Consider the following 18,954-nt stretch of genomic DNA (forward strand, 5'->3'; position numbering starts at 1 on the left):
TTAGCTGATCCATCAGAATTGCAACTTTATATGGCAATAATAAGTCAGTGTTTCGGTTACAGAATTACGTTGTACCCAAGTGGTTTCAAAAATATGGGTTGAGATGACTTCATGCATCTGTGTTCACATTTTAGCCGTGAAGTCAACTATGAACTGTGATGCATGTTCACCTAGCTTTTCTCCTCTAAGTTAAGCTAACCTGGTCTTTATTATCTTGGCCCTGTCAGACTTTATTTTATATATTTTTGTGTGATTCGCAGATGTTATCTATGACTTTCATTAAAACAATCTGACCAATACCAACAATAAAAAATAAGAATAGGTCCCATAAAAGGGATATATCCTATAAAGGAGCAAAGAGCAGCCAGATGTCCTTGCTTGGGATGATTTGGTCATAAATATTGAGCCTCATAAGCATCGAAATGCAAGAAAATGCAACAAATGTACACCGGCAAAAACACTTTCACACACACGCGAACACACGTAAAGGAGAGCAATCACACAGCTGCATATTACAGTACACATAAAGTGCATGTACATGTTCACGTAAGCACACAAAATCCACTTAAACACAGGCAGCAGAGACTTGCATTTACCCAGAGGCACAATGACGAATGATATTAAAACCCACCGCCCACACACACACACACACACACACACACACACACACACACACACACACACACACACACACAGTAAATGTACATGTGTGCCGCTCAGGTCTGCCATCTTTTACAGCCTGATAGTGTAGCAGCCAGGGGGTCTCGGTATCTCTCGCTCTCCCTCTAACTCTCTCCTTTCTCTCTAACCTCGCTCGTCCCAGCTCGCCCAGCCACACAATCTTTTTGCATACAGAGCAGTGATGAGCAGAGAGAGAGTGTGAAAGGTCTCTGCTGCCCCCTAGTGGTTGGTAGAACTTGAGGTTTAATCTTAATGAGAGGGGAAGCACAGTGGTCTCTGTGGGAGAGGTGCATTTCTGTGTGTGTGTGTGTGTGTGTGTATGTGTGTGTGTGTGTGTGTGTGTGTGTGTGCGTGTGCGTGTGTGTGTAAGTGTGTGGAATCAGAGCATAAACCCATAACTGAACAAGGTTGCAGTGTTTATCTTACACACTGTCAGGTCGAAGGGAAGTAGAGTGTGTGTTACGGTACCAAACAAGGATACGCAGGTGCTGGTGGGTAACAACCTCCCCAGAGAGAGGACAGCAGGTACAGAAGAAGAGATGGAGAGAGAAAGAGAGAGAGAGATTAAATGGGAGAGGCGGAGCCAGACAGTTTTTAAGGGTGGTTGGGCTGAGACCAGTGCTCACGCTCAGGTGGTGCAGAAATTGGTATCTTCTACAGGGTTACCTGCATGACATGGCACTGTAACATTATATGTTAGATTATGATGTTCTGTCTTATGTCAAAATGTATTTCTTTTAAATAAACCTCTTGTGGATGTACAGACAATGACAGAACTACTGACATTTTAATTGTTTAACTATTTAATTCATAATAAAATTGGTAAATTAACTTATTTATGTAATTTTGTAGCTTTAAATCTCATGTGTTGGTGTTGGCACATTCAGTTTATCCCAAAATCAAACACATTTGAAATAACACCCAATACGTTTGAATTGATTTAATTTGTATGTCAGAGAAATACAGCTTTTTGTACAAAGTAAACAAATAGCCTTATATTTGTTAGTTGCGTTGCAATCCACGGTGTTGAAGCCAGAGTACTTCCAGACTGCAGATGGAAAACTGACTGTACCTATCGTCTCCCTACACTTCTGTCACATTCACCCTTTCACACTCACATGCACACACTGATGGCAAAGACCTAAGTGCCATTCTCCAATCATTATCTATGCACGTACATACCCGATGGCTGTGCCTTTGGGGAACAATTTGGGGTTCAGTGTCTTGCCCAAGGACACTTCGACATGTGACTGTAACAGTCAGGGATCGAACCCCCAACCTTCGAACTGATTCTACCATTGAGCCACAGTGGCCAGATGATTTGGTGTTGCTATTGCCCGCTCAGAATGGCTTGGTTGCTTGTGCGTTGTATTGTCATGGAAAACAACATAACATTAGTTTGCTGACAAGCAAGAGGCTCAACTGATAGCAATTTTTGTAGAGTGCCCTCTGCTGGACACAAGGCAAACTACAACAACTACTTAAACTTGAATGAATCATCATGTTTCAAATATGAACCAAAAAATGACAGCCGTAGTTACTGTTCTTAATTTCATCTAGATATTAGCATTATATTAAATGGAATGGACTGTACTTACATAGCGCTTTTCTAGTCTTCAGACCACTCAAAGCTGCTTTTACACTACATGTCACATTCACCATTTCACAGTCACATTCACACACTGATGGCAGAGGCCTAAGTGCCACTTTCCAAACAGGATCTATGCATTCATACCTGATGGCTATGCTACACCAAGAGCAATATGGGGTTCAGTGTCTTGCCCAAGGACACTTCAACATGTGACTGTAGCAGTCAGGGATCGAACCCCCAACCTTCCCATTGAGAGATGACCTGAGCAACAGCTGCTAATATTAGCATTAGCATCTTTACACTGACTGGTCTCAACTAATGTGAAAACATTTCATCAAACTAATTTTGTTAGTCTAGTCTGGAAATACTAATATAACAACTGACTCGTATAACAGTACTGGCTTTTTCAAGTACTTTTTGTAAAGGTGTAAGTCAACAATGTCATAGCCAGCATTTTTAAAGGGGTTGACATAGCCCAGATACATATGCTGCACTGTGAAGACTTCTTAACTTTGCTGCCACAAGAGTGGGGGACACCAAAACCAGGACCACGATCGCCAATCATAAATGATCAACATAAGCCATGACCACAAAACAGTCATTTCTACTGACCGTCAGCCAAGTCGTTTTTGTACCTAAACCTAATAAAACCATAACCACAGGGTTGTCAAATTCTTAGATTTCTATCAGTTTTGGAAGGCACAGAAAAAAGTACCATCCTAAGATCTAAAATCAGAAAACTCTTTTATCTGTACAAACATATTTTGTAACAATCACACTTTGCCTCCTCGTGGTATCTCTGTAGCTCCTGTAGCCTCTGTGTTACATTTTTGAGGCTGCACACACCAACGCACAGCTATAATTCCAGCCTTGGTGTGGACAGAAGCAAAACAAAGAGAAAATGATGAAAATGTAGCCGCCTAGTGTGAACACACTCAGTCTCCCTCCCTCCCTCCCTCCCTCCCTCCCTTCCCTCACCCTCTGCAGCGTTATCGGGCATGTCCATCTGAGCAGTCACGGCACAGAAAAAGCTCAGCCTCTGCGCTGTCACACGATGCATTGTTCCACCACAATGTCTTTACCAAACAGGTGCTGACGTCTCAATTAGAAACAGAAAAATAATTAACCTGTCTAACAAATGGCTCTCTTTCCCTCTCTTTCTCCTCACTCCTGTGTGCTTTTGTGTGTGTATGTGTGCGTGTGTGTGATCCCAGCTGTCACTCGGGATTCAGAGGCCCCCAGTGTGACATCAAAGAGTACAACGTGCTCTATGTGGTGCCAGGATCTGGCAAACTGCACTACGTCCTCATCGCCTCCATCATCGGAGCCCTCCAGGTGGTCATCATCTGTGTGGTGGTGCTCTGCATTACCAGGTGAGTCATGCCCCAACACAAAAACACACACAAAGGCACACATTCAAACACGGCTTTTAATGAGCCTGGGAGCAGTATTTTCCATGTTGTGTGTGTGTGTGTGTGTGTGTGTTTGGGAGTCACAAGAGGGGCTGTGGAGCCCGCAGGAAACAACTGAAAGGTCACCTTGCTTGCACCACAGAGAAGAAGTACTGTCACTTCCCCTGTGGACACACACACACACACACACACACACACACACACACACACACATCTGAAAACGTGTGCCTACAAGCATAGATACACAGTTATCTGTGTAGGCAAGCAGACACACTTGTGTTTGAACAGGCATTTTGTATTCACAGTAGAAGCCCACACACACACACACACACACACACACACACATATATAGCCTGCAGCTTGTCTGCCTCCGGCTGACCTAAGCAATTTATGACATTTAATAAAAGATTTTAAAAGAGTTTTGGCCGAGACAAAAGTGCTCCTCTGAGCAAAGGAGAGGAGGAGGAGGAGGGACAAAATGAGAGCAGGAGCAGCTGTAAAGGGACAGGGCGCGAGGCTAAGGAGAGAAGATAAAGAAGGAATGAGAGAGTTACAACACTGGATACAGCTACAGGAGCATTAAAGTTTCCTGCTGCTCAGCGATATTTATTTAAAGCAAAACTTGTAAAAAATACAGTGAAAGACCACAATATATCACATGACTCAATTGCTACGAGTAGTGAAGAAACCAATGTGCAGATGAATGAATGAATCAATACATAATGTACACGTCAGTGCTTATAGTGGCTCACTCACCTCAGTGTCCTATCTCTGTGGGACAGACTGAGCTACATTTCATATTATGTTTTATGAATGTTTCTGGATAGTTATGCAGCTATGCCTGGACGATAATTTTACCCTGAGTTTGGTCTCTCAGGCTACATACAGGTTGGCCTTTCACATTAGTGGAGATTGCTGAGGCTAAATGGAAATCTGTAAGCACTACGCATAGCTGAAAAATTACTTTAATACTCCGTTTACCACCATAAAATGTAAAGTCACAATCAGAGAAACTATTTGCTGTAGAGCATTGGTACAAGGATCTATTTGTGTATGTGTGTTGAAGAACCTTTTTCATTTTGACCCCCGGTTGCTTGGACAACCTTACATTTCGGATAAATAGCAGCATGGAATAAAGAGACCCCCTAAAAGCATTGTATTTCACCTTGATAGCCGTGGTTTAGCAGGACAAAGCAGTGCACACTTTAGCAAACTACATGAGCGTCGCACAAAGCTGTTTCTTTTTCCCCCCACTGTGACCCCTGTGAAACCAAGATGCAACATTTGAGAATCTGCAGGAACGTCTGTTTGAGGTTGCAGCCAGGCCAGCAGTATTGTTAAAAGAACCAAAGTGTAAATTAATAGAAGATCTACAAGAAATATAGATCTGTTTGAAGGATCAGTTCATTGATGGTTTTGGTCTTTTTATGGGTGCTTTATGGGCTCGATAAAAACAGAATCCTCACTAACCCTTCATGTATTGTCTTGTACCCATCCCTCACATCTCCCCTGTACAGGAAGTGCCCACGGACCAACAGGATCAACCGGCAGAAGCAGAACAATGTCCACTTCAGTTCAGAGAACACGATGCGCGCCTCCACTCGACTTATCTGAGCCCAGACACCCCGGACAGAGTCCCCCTCCACGTTACGGAGCGCAGCGGTGTTAAATGTTCCCCCCTGTAGGCCAACCCCGAAAATTAGGATCTGCTTCCCCTCACTCCTCGCCCTCTCTCCCCGTATGAACTACAATGCACAGGGAGGACGCTGGCACAGCAAGGACAGAGCTGGCGTACTCATCAGTGACATAAGGGGGGGAAATGTCGTCATCAGTCGCCCCTGCCGCCAACCCCCCTGATGCCGATGTGTCTCCTAGCTTCACTTCCGCCCAGGAGTTTCCTGAAAAACTGAACTATGAGGTGTTAGGGGAGGGGGGGCACTGAGGATACAGAATGTGAGTGTGTATGAGAGTGTGTGAGTGTGTATTAGATGTGTGAGCTTTGGTAGAGGCGGGCTAGCCGGTGTCTGTCGTTTGTAGATGAAGGGGTTAAAGCAAACATCGGGATAGTGCAAAGCAGGGTAACGGCTTTAAATGAGGTGTGTGTTGTCAGGTTCGGGAGGGGGGAGGGGGGTAGGTTGGGTGGGGGGGTTTCGGGGCTACACGTGATGCCTTGCACCTTGTGTTATAGGAGACCTTTGGACCAGACCAGAGGGCACAATGTTACTATAGAGCTCTCTGTTCGGTTGTGACGATGACGTCAGCTTCTGTATCTTGGGTTCTATTTCCAATAGTTATTACTACATTGTCTTGATGGGGTCATTTTTCTGTAAATGTAAATAAATAATTTATATCACGAAATGTAACATGCTGCGTCGCTCTTTGTTTGTGCTGTTAATTCTTATTTTCTTCTCTATCATGCTACATGCTACATTTCTAAGTAAAGTGAGACATGTCCACTAGGTTCTAAAGCCTATTACTTCTTATTCATGTGGTGTCAGTCATGCACAGTACATGATACCTAAATAATGGAGCTATATACCCCCATTATGTTTCAAGATCTGCAGACTGTTTTTTTTGTGTTTTTGTTTAGTGGTAGAATGTACATTTATTCATTCAATATTGTATACAATTTGAAGCATATTTTCATGCCTGTAATTTCCTTGACTCCACATTTAATTAGGGGGATATTATACTTTGTATGCATCATTTGGTTCTACTATGCTGTATTTTAGCAAATAATAATGAGGTTGCTTTACTTCCTCAACATTTACCCGCTGAAATTTAATCTTTTTTTGTATTTTTCAGCATTGCTACTTTAACTTATGAAATGGTTTGAATATTTGCTCTTCCACAGCGCCTTTGGATCCATCTAAAATGTGTGTTCAGTACAGTTTCCACATCAACTGTTTAAGGTCTGTTAGCTCTGTAGCCGACGCTCCTACACATACAGGACCAAAAACAATGAGAAGTGAAGGGGAGCCACAAAACTGGTAAGTAAAATAATCATAATTTATTTTTAGCATCTGTGTAAAATCTGGGACATTAAAAAGCAGTTATGACAACAGTTTGAGTTGTGTATGCACTCAAGGGCAAATGAGTATCAGCTACAGGTGTCCGCCGCCACCAGATGGCGCTGCGTTCTCTACAAAACCAAACTACTACCGGCTTCAGAGATCAACGTGGGAGGAATCATTAGGGCGGAATAAACGTATGCCTAATTTGAAAATAGTGATGCAGCAACAATTGCTAAACAGTGCCTTTGTATTGAAATTGAATGAATCACTCTAGCAGGTTGTTGTCGTGGCCGAGTGGTTAAGGCGATGGACTAGAAATCCATTGGGGTCTCCCCGCGCAGGTTCGAATCCTGCCGACAACGTGTACTCCTTTTCACGATGGTGAATCTCGGGTTGGTTTACATGTTTGTCAGCGCACACGAGGTAACGCGAACTATCAAGCACGTGCATTACTAAGACAGACTGAAAGAGCACCCCTGCAAGTCCGAGACTTGATTCTTTGTCTTTTGTGCAATTTATTTGTACTTTACTAAATACCCTCGATCAGCTGGAAGTACAGGAGCCTTCTAGTAAATATTTTTGATGTACAGTGGAAACGCTACCTTACTTTTCCCTTCTATAACATGAGGATTAACCGTTTTGTAACGACAAAAAACATGCTAATATTACCCAATAATTGTTACTGATGAAGTATTTAGGATGAAATATCAATGTACAGAACAGCCATGGATTACAGTGGTGGTAAGGAAGCACTTTTACCAAGTAACATACACTTGTTTTTTTCATTTACTTAAAAAAAAAAAAATGTTGATGAAAACTGCTGTATTTTTACTATGAAAGTAAAAAATATCGTTGAAATCAAACAAAGCAATAAACCTATTTCACTCCTTATTTCTACATTAAACATTTGCATTTTGAATGCAAGCCTTTGGCATGTACTATAAAAATTCGACACGTTAATATACTGTTTTTTTAATCTTTATTATCTTTATTTTGATATAACGTAACATTTTTCAAACCCTGCTGGTTATACATTAATAAATCCACTTAGAGCCCTTTAGTCACAGAATGAGCTGATGTATTATCTGTAGCTCAGAGCAGGAACAAAGCATGCGTAACATTCCTCAAGATTTCATGTTTTGGTAACATCAAAGTCTCATTGCAACACCACAAGACTATTCTAATAAGGGAAAAGCTCAGAGTTCATATATGAAGTTCTCATGTGGAACTGTGCTCAGGGTCACCTAGGGGTCATTCTGCCTGACTTAAATAATTAACGGACCCTGAGGCACACATTGTGTTTGTCTGAGGGGAAGATCCCACCCATCTTTTATTAACTTTAAACATTTAATAATGTCAGCATCACTATCAAGTTTAACAAAGAAAATTAAGGCAATAAAGCATGCAAACTGTATTAGATTATACAGCAATACAAACCTTAACCTTTGTGTGTTTAATCTGAAATCAAAAGCACTGAGATCACCTCTGCTTTCAATTCTCACCTGCAGCAACAGCCTTTCACTCAACTATAATATCATATTAGAAATGTTTTAGGCTAGGGGCGCTGGTTTGGCTCGGTTGGTAGAGCAGGCGCCCCATGTATAGAGGCTACAGTCCTCGTCGCACTGATCGCAGGTTCGACTCCCGGTCTGCCGATCCATTTGGTGCATGTCATCCCCCTCTCTCTGCTCCCCACATTTCCTGTCTCTCTTCAGCTGTCCTATGAATAAAGGCAAAAAGCCAAAAAAATAATCTTAAAAAAAAAAAAAAAGAAATGTTTTAGGCTGTTTAAATGGAAATCCCAAATAGAGCATGTCTTGTTCAACAGGCCATACTTTCACCTTAATCTTCCTCCAGTATCTCCCCCCACGATTCAAAAAGAAGTCGTACAATCATTCATTTTTCATTGAGAAATAGAGACAAATTCATGCTCTCGATTTGATAAATACACATTATTTCATACATCAAATGATCTAATAAGGAAACTTAAATTCCTGTATATCCTCCATGAGGCCTGGTGAGCTCTAGGAACACCTTTATTTGTATAGACATCTGTGTGTCTGCACAGCACCCAGCAGACCCAGTCAGTGTAATCCTGTCAGCTTCCTGTCTTCTCCCGCTGGTTTCAGCTCAAATCCAGTGGGCCCGAGGCCAGGGAGGTGGTGTAGGAAGGAAACCTCTGTGAGTGTCTGAGTATCTGCCCTCATCTGAGGTCGAGGAATGTGCTGAATGCTAACATTAACGGAGAGCAAGATCATCCCACCGTGGATTTCCCTTTCACCTAATTCAAAAGTAAACAGGGGATGTTAGCTAGTAAGCTAGCTCATCAAAAATAGAAAATGCCATCTTGTTCCCAGAAATTAAGGAAGACTTTAGGCCCCTGCTGACAGCATGTGATGTGATTTTGCCATTTGTGGCTGTGCCATTTGCACTACTACTTGGATTTGCATGATTAAACAGTTTGTTCCAGTTATAGCTTCCAAGAGGTAGTAGCTGGAGAAGGAACATACTGCAGCAGTGTAAAATCTTGGATACAACTTCAAATTTCATGTAAGTAGGATTACATTTCGACGTGAATGTGTTGTGAACAGTACAGTATCACTTTCCTGCATCCACTAGTCCAAGCATTTAACTGCAGACATCACATGTGGCGACCCCGGGTCTGTGAGTCATACAGAAAGCAGGGCAGGAGGGTTGAATCACCTTATTGTTGCCATTGCCCCCAAATTTCCGAAAATATAGTACTTGCAGGTTTAAAGCGCTGAGCAGGGCAACTTTGAAGATTTTAAATTTTGGTTAAATAAAGGTGACAGCTAACAGACCCAGTTATGTTCACATTACAAAAAGAACTGTTGTCTCAAGTTGTAGGGTCTTCAGTTACAATTTGTTCATTCATTCATTTGCGTTTTCCTTACTTGAGCAATGCCTATAACTCAGTTCCAGTGTTTGAGAGTGCATTCAGTACATTCTTAGTCCTTTGCAACAAGTGTGTGTGCTGCACAGTGGCAGCACGACAGTTATTATTATAACTAAATATCATTATAATCTGTAATCGTTTGGTGGAGCATGGCAGTTTACCACCTTGTCTAATGGTAAAGTCTGCTCCTCTGTTGTTTCATATTCAGGTGAGGTTCCAGCTGTCCAACCCCATACTTTGTGCAAGAGTTGCCTTTTACAAGACTGAAATGATACCCTGTGAAATGATTAAATGTACAAGTGAAATACATACTAATTAAAGTGTGGCCATACATTGATGAGCCGTGTGATCAATCTCAGATGGACTGGGTTTATTTTGGGCTAACAAAGATTTTAAGCCAAAAATAATTATTCCCCTTATGCACATTCCCAACCCAACAACTCCTGAGCCTACGAGATAACGATGAGCTTTGGAATCTGACACTTATCTTAGAAATGCATAACTCCTCATCTAGCTCCTTACCACTGTGGACGGCATGTTTGAACGTGCTGGCTTGCTTTCCAGCACATCTGCATGTCAATCATGCACACACCGCTGAATAATAAAACTCTCCACCAATAGTGCGAAGAGAAATACTGGTGAAAAATGAAACAACAGCAAAATCAAACCGTTTGGCTGGAAGGCACGGGGCTGTCTCTGAGGAATCCACGCTTTGGGAACCTTCAGGCTGAATGACTGCCCAGGAGAGCCCTCACATTGATTTTACAATCAGCAAAGTGCACCTCAATTCTTTTGGCAGGGAAGGATTGGCCCATTGGTTTGAAAATTGATGGTGTTGGACACATAACAACACAGGAACAAACAAGCACACACACTTTTAAGGCATTTCCTGACATTCTGAGGTTATGTGTGTAAAGCTCAACACCTCAAAAATTGGTCCATTAGCTCCACAATTGATAGCATCACAACAATAACACATCACAGTACACACACACACCAATAGTAATGTACAAGGCCACCTTTAAGTGAGCGTGTGTCCAACACACGCTGGTCTGTGAAAAAGGGTCATTTAAAGATCCATCGCCATCTGTTTTGGTCCCAGCATGCCATTTTCCCCCCAGCAGGGGCCTTTGATTTAGCGACAAAAGGGTACCATTGCTTCCTTCCTTCCCACTGTGAGACCAGACATCCAGTCTGAGCTGGTTAAACAAATCAAGCACTACCGGGCATCCATCGTATCATCATAGGTATGACCACCTGTGAGGGACTGTAGATGTTAATCACAACCATTAGGGATCCCATTTAAACACTGATCAGTGAGCCTGTTTGTTGTGTCTCTAGATATCACACAACCAGGAGTCAACAGAACTGACTGCAAGAGAAACAGAAAATTACACTCTTTTGTGGATCTAACAACTAAGTCATGACCACATGCACAGATCACCACTGTTTTTAATGTGTCATCAACTTTAAAAAATACTCCTGCAAGGCCGTGTTTGCATCTGTTCTTCTGCTGAGTTCCTCCTCTGGCTGTGATTGTCATGAGTCATTCATGAGTCGTTGTTCAGGGATAATTTTCTGTTTTACTTTGTCACTTTGTCTCTCATGATGTTCTACTTCCTGCCTTTGTGTGTTTTCCTGCTTGTTTGATTATGTGCCCTGCCCTTATTGTTTTCACCTGCTCCTTGATTGACTCACCTGTGCTTGATTAGTCTCACCTCCCTCAGTGTATTTCGGGTTTGTCTTCCCCTGTCTCTGGGCCAGTTCGTCTTTTGTCAACCCCTTCGTCTATCTTCATCTGCCTTTTGGATTTAAGTTGGACTTTGTTGCCTTGATTACAGTAAGCCTTTTGTTTGTTCTCTTTGTTTGTTTGTTGTATGTATTTTCGATACTCTGCATCTGCGTCCTCTCCCTTTTTGTTAATGCACCAAACATGACAGTGATCCCCAAAACTTCAGTGCCAAAAGAAAAAGACAGAAGGGCAAAAAGTTTTGTGAAAACTCAGCCAAAACAGATGTAAGGCCTCAGCAGCCTGAGGATTCAGTGAGTATCTTCTCGTGGTCAGTAGTAGGGTTATTTGCTGGTTTTGTTTCACAGCTATACAAACCTAAATGCAACTACTTACCTCTGAAGGTATGGCTACATGTTCAGTATGTAGAAGAGGAGGGATAACAGCAACCGACAACTAGCATGAATAACATGTACTGTTGTAAAATGACAAGTTGCAATCTTTCCATGTATGTATCCAAAGTATTTCTTGCTGCATGTTGCAGCTAACCTTGTCTCAAGGCAAAAAAATACATTGTGAAATTGTGTATGAGGACACAAATTTTCCCTTTCTATGTGCCAGTCAATATGAAATTAAACCAAATATATTTCAACTGGGAGACTCTTTTATGCCTGCAACATGAAAGCCTTTACAAACTCCGGTGAAATAGTCGTTCTAAAAGTAGGTTGAGGTGATGGTAATAACTGATGGAGAGGTCAAACAAACTCATGGCTTGCATCTGAGGAGACCAGGGCTTATTTTACCAGATAAAAGTTACGTGACTTAATCTCCGTTTTTCTATTATTATTATATATTATTATGTTATTTATTTATTGTTTCATTGATATACCGTATTTATTTTCTAAACCAAATTGTGACTGGTTAGGTTATTTAAAGATCATGGACTGGGCAAAAACTTCAGTTTCCCCAATTCAGAAAATGTAACATTGACCTTTGGTCTCACACTGGACATGAACAACTCTCCTCTTTAAAAGAGAGAGAATTCCGGCAGAGAGCTCTAAAGGCTTCCGGACACGTATTTCGTGCTACATAATGCCATCTTGCTGACTGACACAAAAATGCTTTGGTGTTGCAGGCCATCGTGCACTTCCAAACGTTGAAATTGGCACTCACCGTCATGAAAATAAAATATTACAGGATTTTGTAACTATTTAAAAGAATGCTGTGAGACTTTAGAAACTATATTTGTAATGATATCATATTTCCTGAGCATACCTGTGAACGGTTGTCAATGCTGTCGATGGACTATAGTTCCACTTTCTCTTTTATGTTTTTTGGCTGGTCCAAAATAACAGCAGCAATTTTCAGCAGACATTCACTTGTCATTTGCACCCTTTACCTCAACGATGCCATTCGAAGCAATTTGTTTACATACCAAGGAAACCCAGTGAATGAAAAATAACTATCTTGCTGCTGAGCCTATATGCAGGCTTAGTTAAAGTGACAGTGCCTCGCCTTTCAGACTTCCTATCTTGTGCACAGAAGCACTGCCTTGCTACTTCCGTGTTGACCTACAAGTTATATTTAACTTTAATTAAGCCTCACTGAGAATGAAGGAGTGTCTGTGCCAAAATAGCAGCGCCACATAGAACATAACAGAGAAGATGTGTGATATAAAATGCAGACTTCACACGGTACTTTACAGAAGTGTTTGCATGTTTACATTCTCCCACCTGCAATAACCTGCTGTCTTTTGTATTCATTTATTTTTTAATCAAAAATGTGTTTTATTAAAAAAGCTCTATACATAAAGTTCATTATTAGTGTTGTTCTTTAGTGTGTAACCCCACCTACAATGTAGAAACATACACTGTGCATTTAACGACCTGCCAACTAACATACAGTAAAAAAATGCAGACAGTACACCCATGTGAGTATTTCCTCCTGGACGTTACAGCACAACGTCTCCGTCTGAGTGAGAAACCATCATTAAAGTCCCCATGAAGTCTGCCTCAAGGTGTTCCAGTAGCATTCTTGTATCCGCATCAAGCAGGCACTTAGACAAACATGTGGCCTGGAACTACACAGCACGATACAGGCCATGTCACCATTTTTACACAATTGGAGGCAGCTGACACGGCTGTTTAAACTTTAAATATGAAATAGATGAAAATAAGATTGAAAAATCTGCTTCGTACAGGCAATTTAATGTGTTTTTAAAGGGTGTGAAGAAGTGTTTCTGCAAAGGCTTGGAAGGTTAACCATCGTCTTTACCTTTCTATATGTAAAATGCAATGTGGGTTGGTGTTTCAGGTAAAAACTAATGTTAGATTCCAATCAGAAAAAAAAAAGCAATCTATGTGCAATATCTTTGTGCAATATCTTCATGCAAATGACTTAAAATAGTCCTCCTGTGCACTCATGAGATTGTTTCATTTTTGAAGAAACTCGTTCATCAACCAATCTTAAAAAACGTGTGATCCAGCCAGGTAGTTTGCCAACAGCCAACGGTTACCACACCCCCTGTTGAAGGTTTGAAAGCAACTCCAGGAAGAGTTACCAGGATACAGAGCTCAGTCATTCAATTCAACTTGCAGCTGCATGTTTGTTGAAATAATGATTGTGGTCTCTCCTGCTGTAAATTCAACCGATACTCTCTTTAGAGAACTTTACAGTTGGCGATTTCATAATGGGGATTTTCTTTGGTAAAGTTAGAAGATATCAAATAATATATATTCTTGAATTATTGTTTCAAATTTAGAAAAAAAAACTTGTTTATTGCTCTTTTCTTCAGTGGTCTGTAACTCACTGAACTGTCAGTTAGGTCATGCACTTGCACTTTTTGGCCTCGAGGGGGCAAATACATCCATCTCTTCAAACTCCATCCACAGGCACTTTTAAGCTCTCTGTGACAGCCAGTGTGCATGACTCAATTGTTCTATACTACATGTAACTGTAGGAAGGTAAACAGAAGAAAGGGCCCTTAAATAAATAATAAATGTTGTTATAAATACGCAAGGGAAAAGCAACATTCCTTGACACAACACCGGGAATATGTGAAACGTACCGGATCATATGGAACTCTGGAAGAATTCAGGAAAGAAGAAGATAAGAGGAAGAAAAAGGGGAAAGGGAAGCATCGAGAAGTGGGAAACCAGAGGAAAGGAAAGGAGGGGGACAGCAGGAAGAATGACAGGATGGGAGCGTCATTCCATCCACTTTATCCCACGGGTGAAAGTGGGAAGAGTCAGAGTTCAAGAGCTAGAAACGGAAGGTCACACTGCTATGTTGACAAAATTGTATGTCTCAAAGGAGAGGCAGTGACAGAGAGAGGGGTTAGAGACAGTGGGGTTCTCAGTCAGAGGAGGAAGGACATTTGTTTGGGTGAGTGTGTGTCTAGCACTTCCACTCTACTGTGACAGCTTTGAAGCTTGTTGAGTGAATAACCTCAAGAAGAGGTGTTAGTCTTGGATGTTGACATAGGGCAATCTGTCAAAAGCACTTTTGACTACTTGTGTGGCTGACAAAAAGAGGAGCTGTAACAGAAAAAAGCTGTCATGTCAATAAAGGCACCAGTTTCTTTGTAAAAGAAGAGTTTGACTTTTTCGGAAATACGCTTATTTGCTCTCCTGCCAAGAGAGATATCTGTCAATAATATAAGAAGCTACTGCCTGCAGCCTGTTAGCTTAGCTTAACAACAAGGACTAGAAACCAGACTATGTGTGACACAACTTCCATCCATTATCTGGAGCCGATCCCAGCTGTCATTGGACGAGAGGCGGGATACACCCTGAACTGATCGCCAGTCAATCCCAGGGCTGACACATAGAGACAGACAATCACTCATTCACACCTACAGGCAATTTTAGAGTCACCAATGAACCTATCGAGCATGTCTTTGGACTGTGGGAGGAAGCCGGAGAACCCAGAGGGCACCCACGCATGCACAGGGAGATCATGCAAACTCCACAAAGAAAGGCCCTCATCGTCTGAACTGAGACTTGAACCAGGAACTTTCTAGCTGTGAGGCGACAACGCTAACCACTACACCGCCTGTGTGAAACAACAATCTTATTTCATCCAAACAAAAACTAAACTGTCAAAAATAAGGATTAAATTCCTCTTGCCAAGAAACTGTCTTACCGTTTAAGTTTACACGGCCTCCTCATAAAAGCCCCTGGTGTGACGTTTTTTTACAAAGCGTCAACCTCTGGGGCTGAACTGTTAGGCTAAAGTGGAAGTGCAAAAAACTACAGTTCCTTGACTGTCCGCTTGAGGCTGGCTCCAAAAGCGAGTGAATCCCTGTAGAGTGTCATGTTACGGCCTTGAACAATTAATGTTGGTCTCTATAGCTAATGTCTCCTTTCATGCTCATCCACGGCCATTCGGGGTCGAGTATGACTGTCTTCCTCCTTTGTCCTTGTGGGTCTTCAGGTGGGCAAAGAGGTTGATCCTGAAGCCACATGTGTTGGTGCAGTGCGGTGGAGGGCGTTGCCGTATAGTGCAGCACCTTCACAGACAAGTTTCCTCCGAGACATCCTATTGGTTGCTGTGGTTTTCCAGGTGTTGAGGTTTATGTGGCACTTTTTGATGTTCACCTTGATGTTGTCCTTATACCTTTTCTTTTGGCCTCCCGGGGCGCGATGTCCTGTAAGCAGCTGGGAATAGAGGACTTATTTTGGGAGGCATATGGATGACATGTCCGGTCCATCGCTGCCACCATTGCCCAACACCAGCTGAGATGGACCGGACATGTCATCCATATGCCTCCCAAAATAAGTCCTCTATTCCCAGCTGCTTACAGGACAACGCGCCCCGGGCGTTTGTGCACCTATCTTCCCAGCTGACCTGAAGGATTTTTCTGAGGCACCTCTGGTGATGAGCCTTCAGTGCCTTTCGGTGCCTGCTGTACATGGTCCAGGTTTCTGACCTGTACAGTATGGTGGGCATCACAACTGCCTTGTAGACCAAGATTTTTGTCCTGGCCTCGAAGACCCTTTTTCTCAGTTTTGAGAGAGGCCCACTGGCACAGCTGAGCTGGTGGCGTATTTCATTGGCCATGTCAGCTTTGGAGGAAAGGATGCTGTGTTGTGAACTGCGATGGTTGTGGAAAGGGGAGGAGATTCATGATAACTGGACCAGAGCTGAATATTTAACTCATCTGTTTAGATTATATAAAACCCTTTAGTTATGCATGAGTAAAGCTTGGACGCCTTGGATGACAGGTGGGTGCTGCTAATTGTCTGTTAGGTGTCATCTCAGTTCATTCAGTCACTGAATGTGACACCTCTGTGATGTTTGTGTTGTTGGAGCCTTTTGGAGACCATTTCATGCAAATATCTGACAAATAATTAGACTTGCCGAATGATTCATTGTAGCCTATAAACGGAACGTCCAACAAGTGTGTGCTCGAGCTTTCTGGATGAGTGTAATGCAAGTATTATTAAACCGGTATCTGTGTCTGCTTTTATTATACCTGGCTTGTAAGCTGATTCATTGCTCTCATACATTGATTTATTTGAGGCAGCCCATACATTTGAGTCAGGACTGATGTCTGCTTTTCCCCCAGAGAAAAGATTTATGATGAGAAGACCGGTTATTTTAGGTAACTTGGTTAGTGTTGCCTCATGTGACGCTCATTCTCCCACCTGAGATGTGTGCGAGTGTGTAGCAAGCTCTTAGCTTTTTTAAGTCCAACAGCAACAAAAGCTCAGGTCAGCTACCACCACAAATAGAATCTCTTTCCGTATGAAACATCGTTGTTAACCAGCCAGCTAATGATTAAGCCTTGGTAATAATCTGTTACCAGCTTCACTCTTGTATCTAAAAGAGAGCTCCAAATACTCTTAATGCCAAATATGAGTCTTTAAAACCACAATCAACAAACCATGGGTGACGTCACAGTGGAAATACACTTCTTCCATACAGTCTATACATTTTACGCTTTGGCTTTGGTACAGATTTAGTGAACAAGATACAACACGAATAGAATAATATTTAGAGGTGCTTGTTGGCAACTGCTTTTTCCAGTCCTTGTGCTAAGCTAAGCTAACCGTGACCGAGCTGTTGCTTTATGTATGGTAAAGACACGAAAGTTGTCACAATCTTTTTGCGTAAGTGTATTTTTGACACGTGTGGGGACACCGGGACAGGACTGCTCCAATGTTATTCAATGCTGCAGTTATTGTAATTTTCTGCTGCTCCGTTCGTTCTACGTGTCCATTTTTCCCCGCCGCTGCGCGTCAGTGAAGCGTAGAAAGCCATTGACTGCTATTATACATTCCCACACTAATGAATCCACGTTAAACAATGTGATCTCTTCATTTTGACCAACTTTGATTTCAGTTTCTGATTGAAGTTATTGACAGGCTAGAAGAGCAGGTAAGATTAATTTGAAAGAGCAAATTTCCTACCAAATCTAGGTTTACCACTCCTATTCATTTTCATTTTACTTCTTCATCCTACATAAATACGGAATTTATGCACAATTAAGAAATCTACAAGTCGGTTGCAAAGTTGTCTTCTTCTGTTTCCTGCAGATTGCCCCCTTTTTGGCGTCACTGCCACTCCAATTCATGGCCAGGAATCGCAAGCAATGGCTAACTTTGAGACTCATCTTTGCTCTAGTTGCAGTGGGTGTAGATTGCAAAATAGGTGCTGACACGACAGTGTCGGTCTAGATGCCCAGTAACTCTCAGCAAGAAAACAAATCGTTTTTCTAAAATGAGGCTGAAAATCTTTATTGTTCCTCCAAATGAGGGCGGCTTAATTAGTTAAAACCACTCTGGTGAACTTTGAAAAAACAACACAGTTTGAAAAATATTGATGTGGTTTGGACCTGAGGAGGACTCTGAACTCTGCCAATGGATTCTAATGTTTTTCTTAGGTGTGTCTTTTCTGTGTGTACACACCAGTAGTTGCAGGAAGCTTAATCTCAGTTTAGGGTGTGAGTATTTAGTATTGATTCTAGATGAGATGGGAGCTGACCAAGCCTTTACCATATCAGGCAAAATCCAATAAAACTCAGTGGGCTTGAATGTTTTCCACAGTCTGCAGCGATAGGAGAGATTCTTTCCATAGTTTTCAGGCTGTAGGTTTTCTGCATTGGAATTTATAAACACACAGGCCTTTTTCCCTTTATGAACATGTAGATATGCAGTCACAATTTTTCCATCACACTGACGCATACCACATATTTGGGCCTATTTTAAAACGTGTTAGATTGAATGCGAGATTGTGTTACAGTGAATTAAATATTTACAACGATGGTGACAAAGAGAAAGATTGAGAGAGAGGCGGGGGCATCGTGCCAGGGCGCAGATGAGCTCATTGTTGAAACAGGGATTTCCACATTTCCATGTCAGTGTGCCCCATGCCATGACACGGAGCACAAAAACAAGAGGGGAGAGGAAAGGGGCGCGCACACCCAGTCACACTCGGATGTATGTGTAGAGTCAGTTAAACACAAACATACCTCGTGAGGAAAATATGGTCCATGACTTATCTTAGCCTACAGCGTAGCAGTGGAAACAATTCAGCTAAGTTCCTGCAACGCATAAAAAAAACACTGGCCCACTGATTTGGATTGTACTTTTCTGGTAGGCCTATTT

At 42.0% G+C, this 18,954-nt stretch overlaps 1 protein-coding gene and 1 non-coding gene across 3 annotated transcripts in view; both read left to right on the forward strand.

Annotated features, from left to right (window-relative positions):
- The window catches only part of LOC138592893 (tomoregulin-2-like), a 134,579-nt gene extending 128,784 nt beyond the window's left edge, over positions 1–5,795 (forward strand). For both annotated transcript variants that reach the window (XM_069663792.1, XM_069663793.1), the window contains exons 9-10: positions 3,487–3,645; positions 5,202–5,795. In XM_069663792.1, the coding sequence (XP_069519893.1) occupies positions 3,487–3,645; positions 5,202–5,298 (256 nt within the window). In that variant the 3' untranslated portion in view covers positions 5,299–5,795. The remainder of the gene's footprint in view (positions 1–3,486; positions 3,646–5,201) is intronic.
- Positions 5,796–6,978: 1,183 nt separating this feature from the next.
- trnas-aga (transfer RNA serine (anticodon AGA)) lies at positions 6,979–7,060 on the forward strand. The gene has a single exon. It is a non-coding gene; the product is annotated as a tRNA-Ser (tRNA).
- The last annotated feature ends 11,894 nt before the right edge of the window (positions 7,061–18,954 follow it).

Source organism: Semicossyphus pulcher, unplaced genomic scaffold (assembly GCF_022749685.1).
Source record: "Semicossyphus pulcher isolate SPU_LCO1_2020_fin unplaced genomic scaffold, fSemPul1.0.p SCAF_15, whole genome shotgun sequence".
Classification (NCBI taxonomy): Eukaryota; Metazoa; Chordata; class Actinopteri; order Labriformes; family Labridae; genus Semicossyphus; species Semicossyphus pulcher.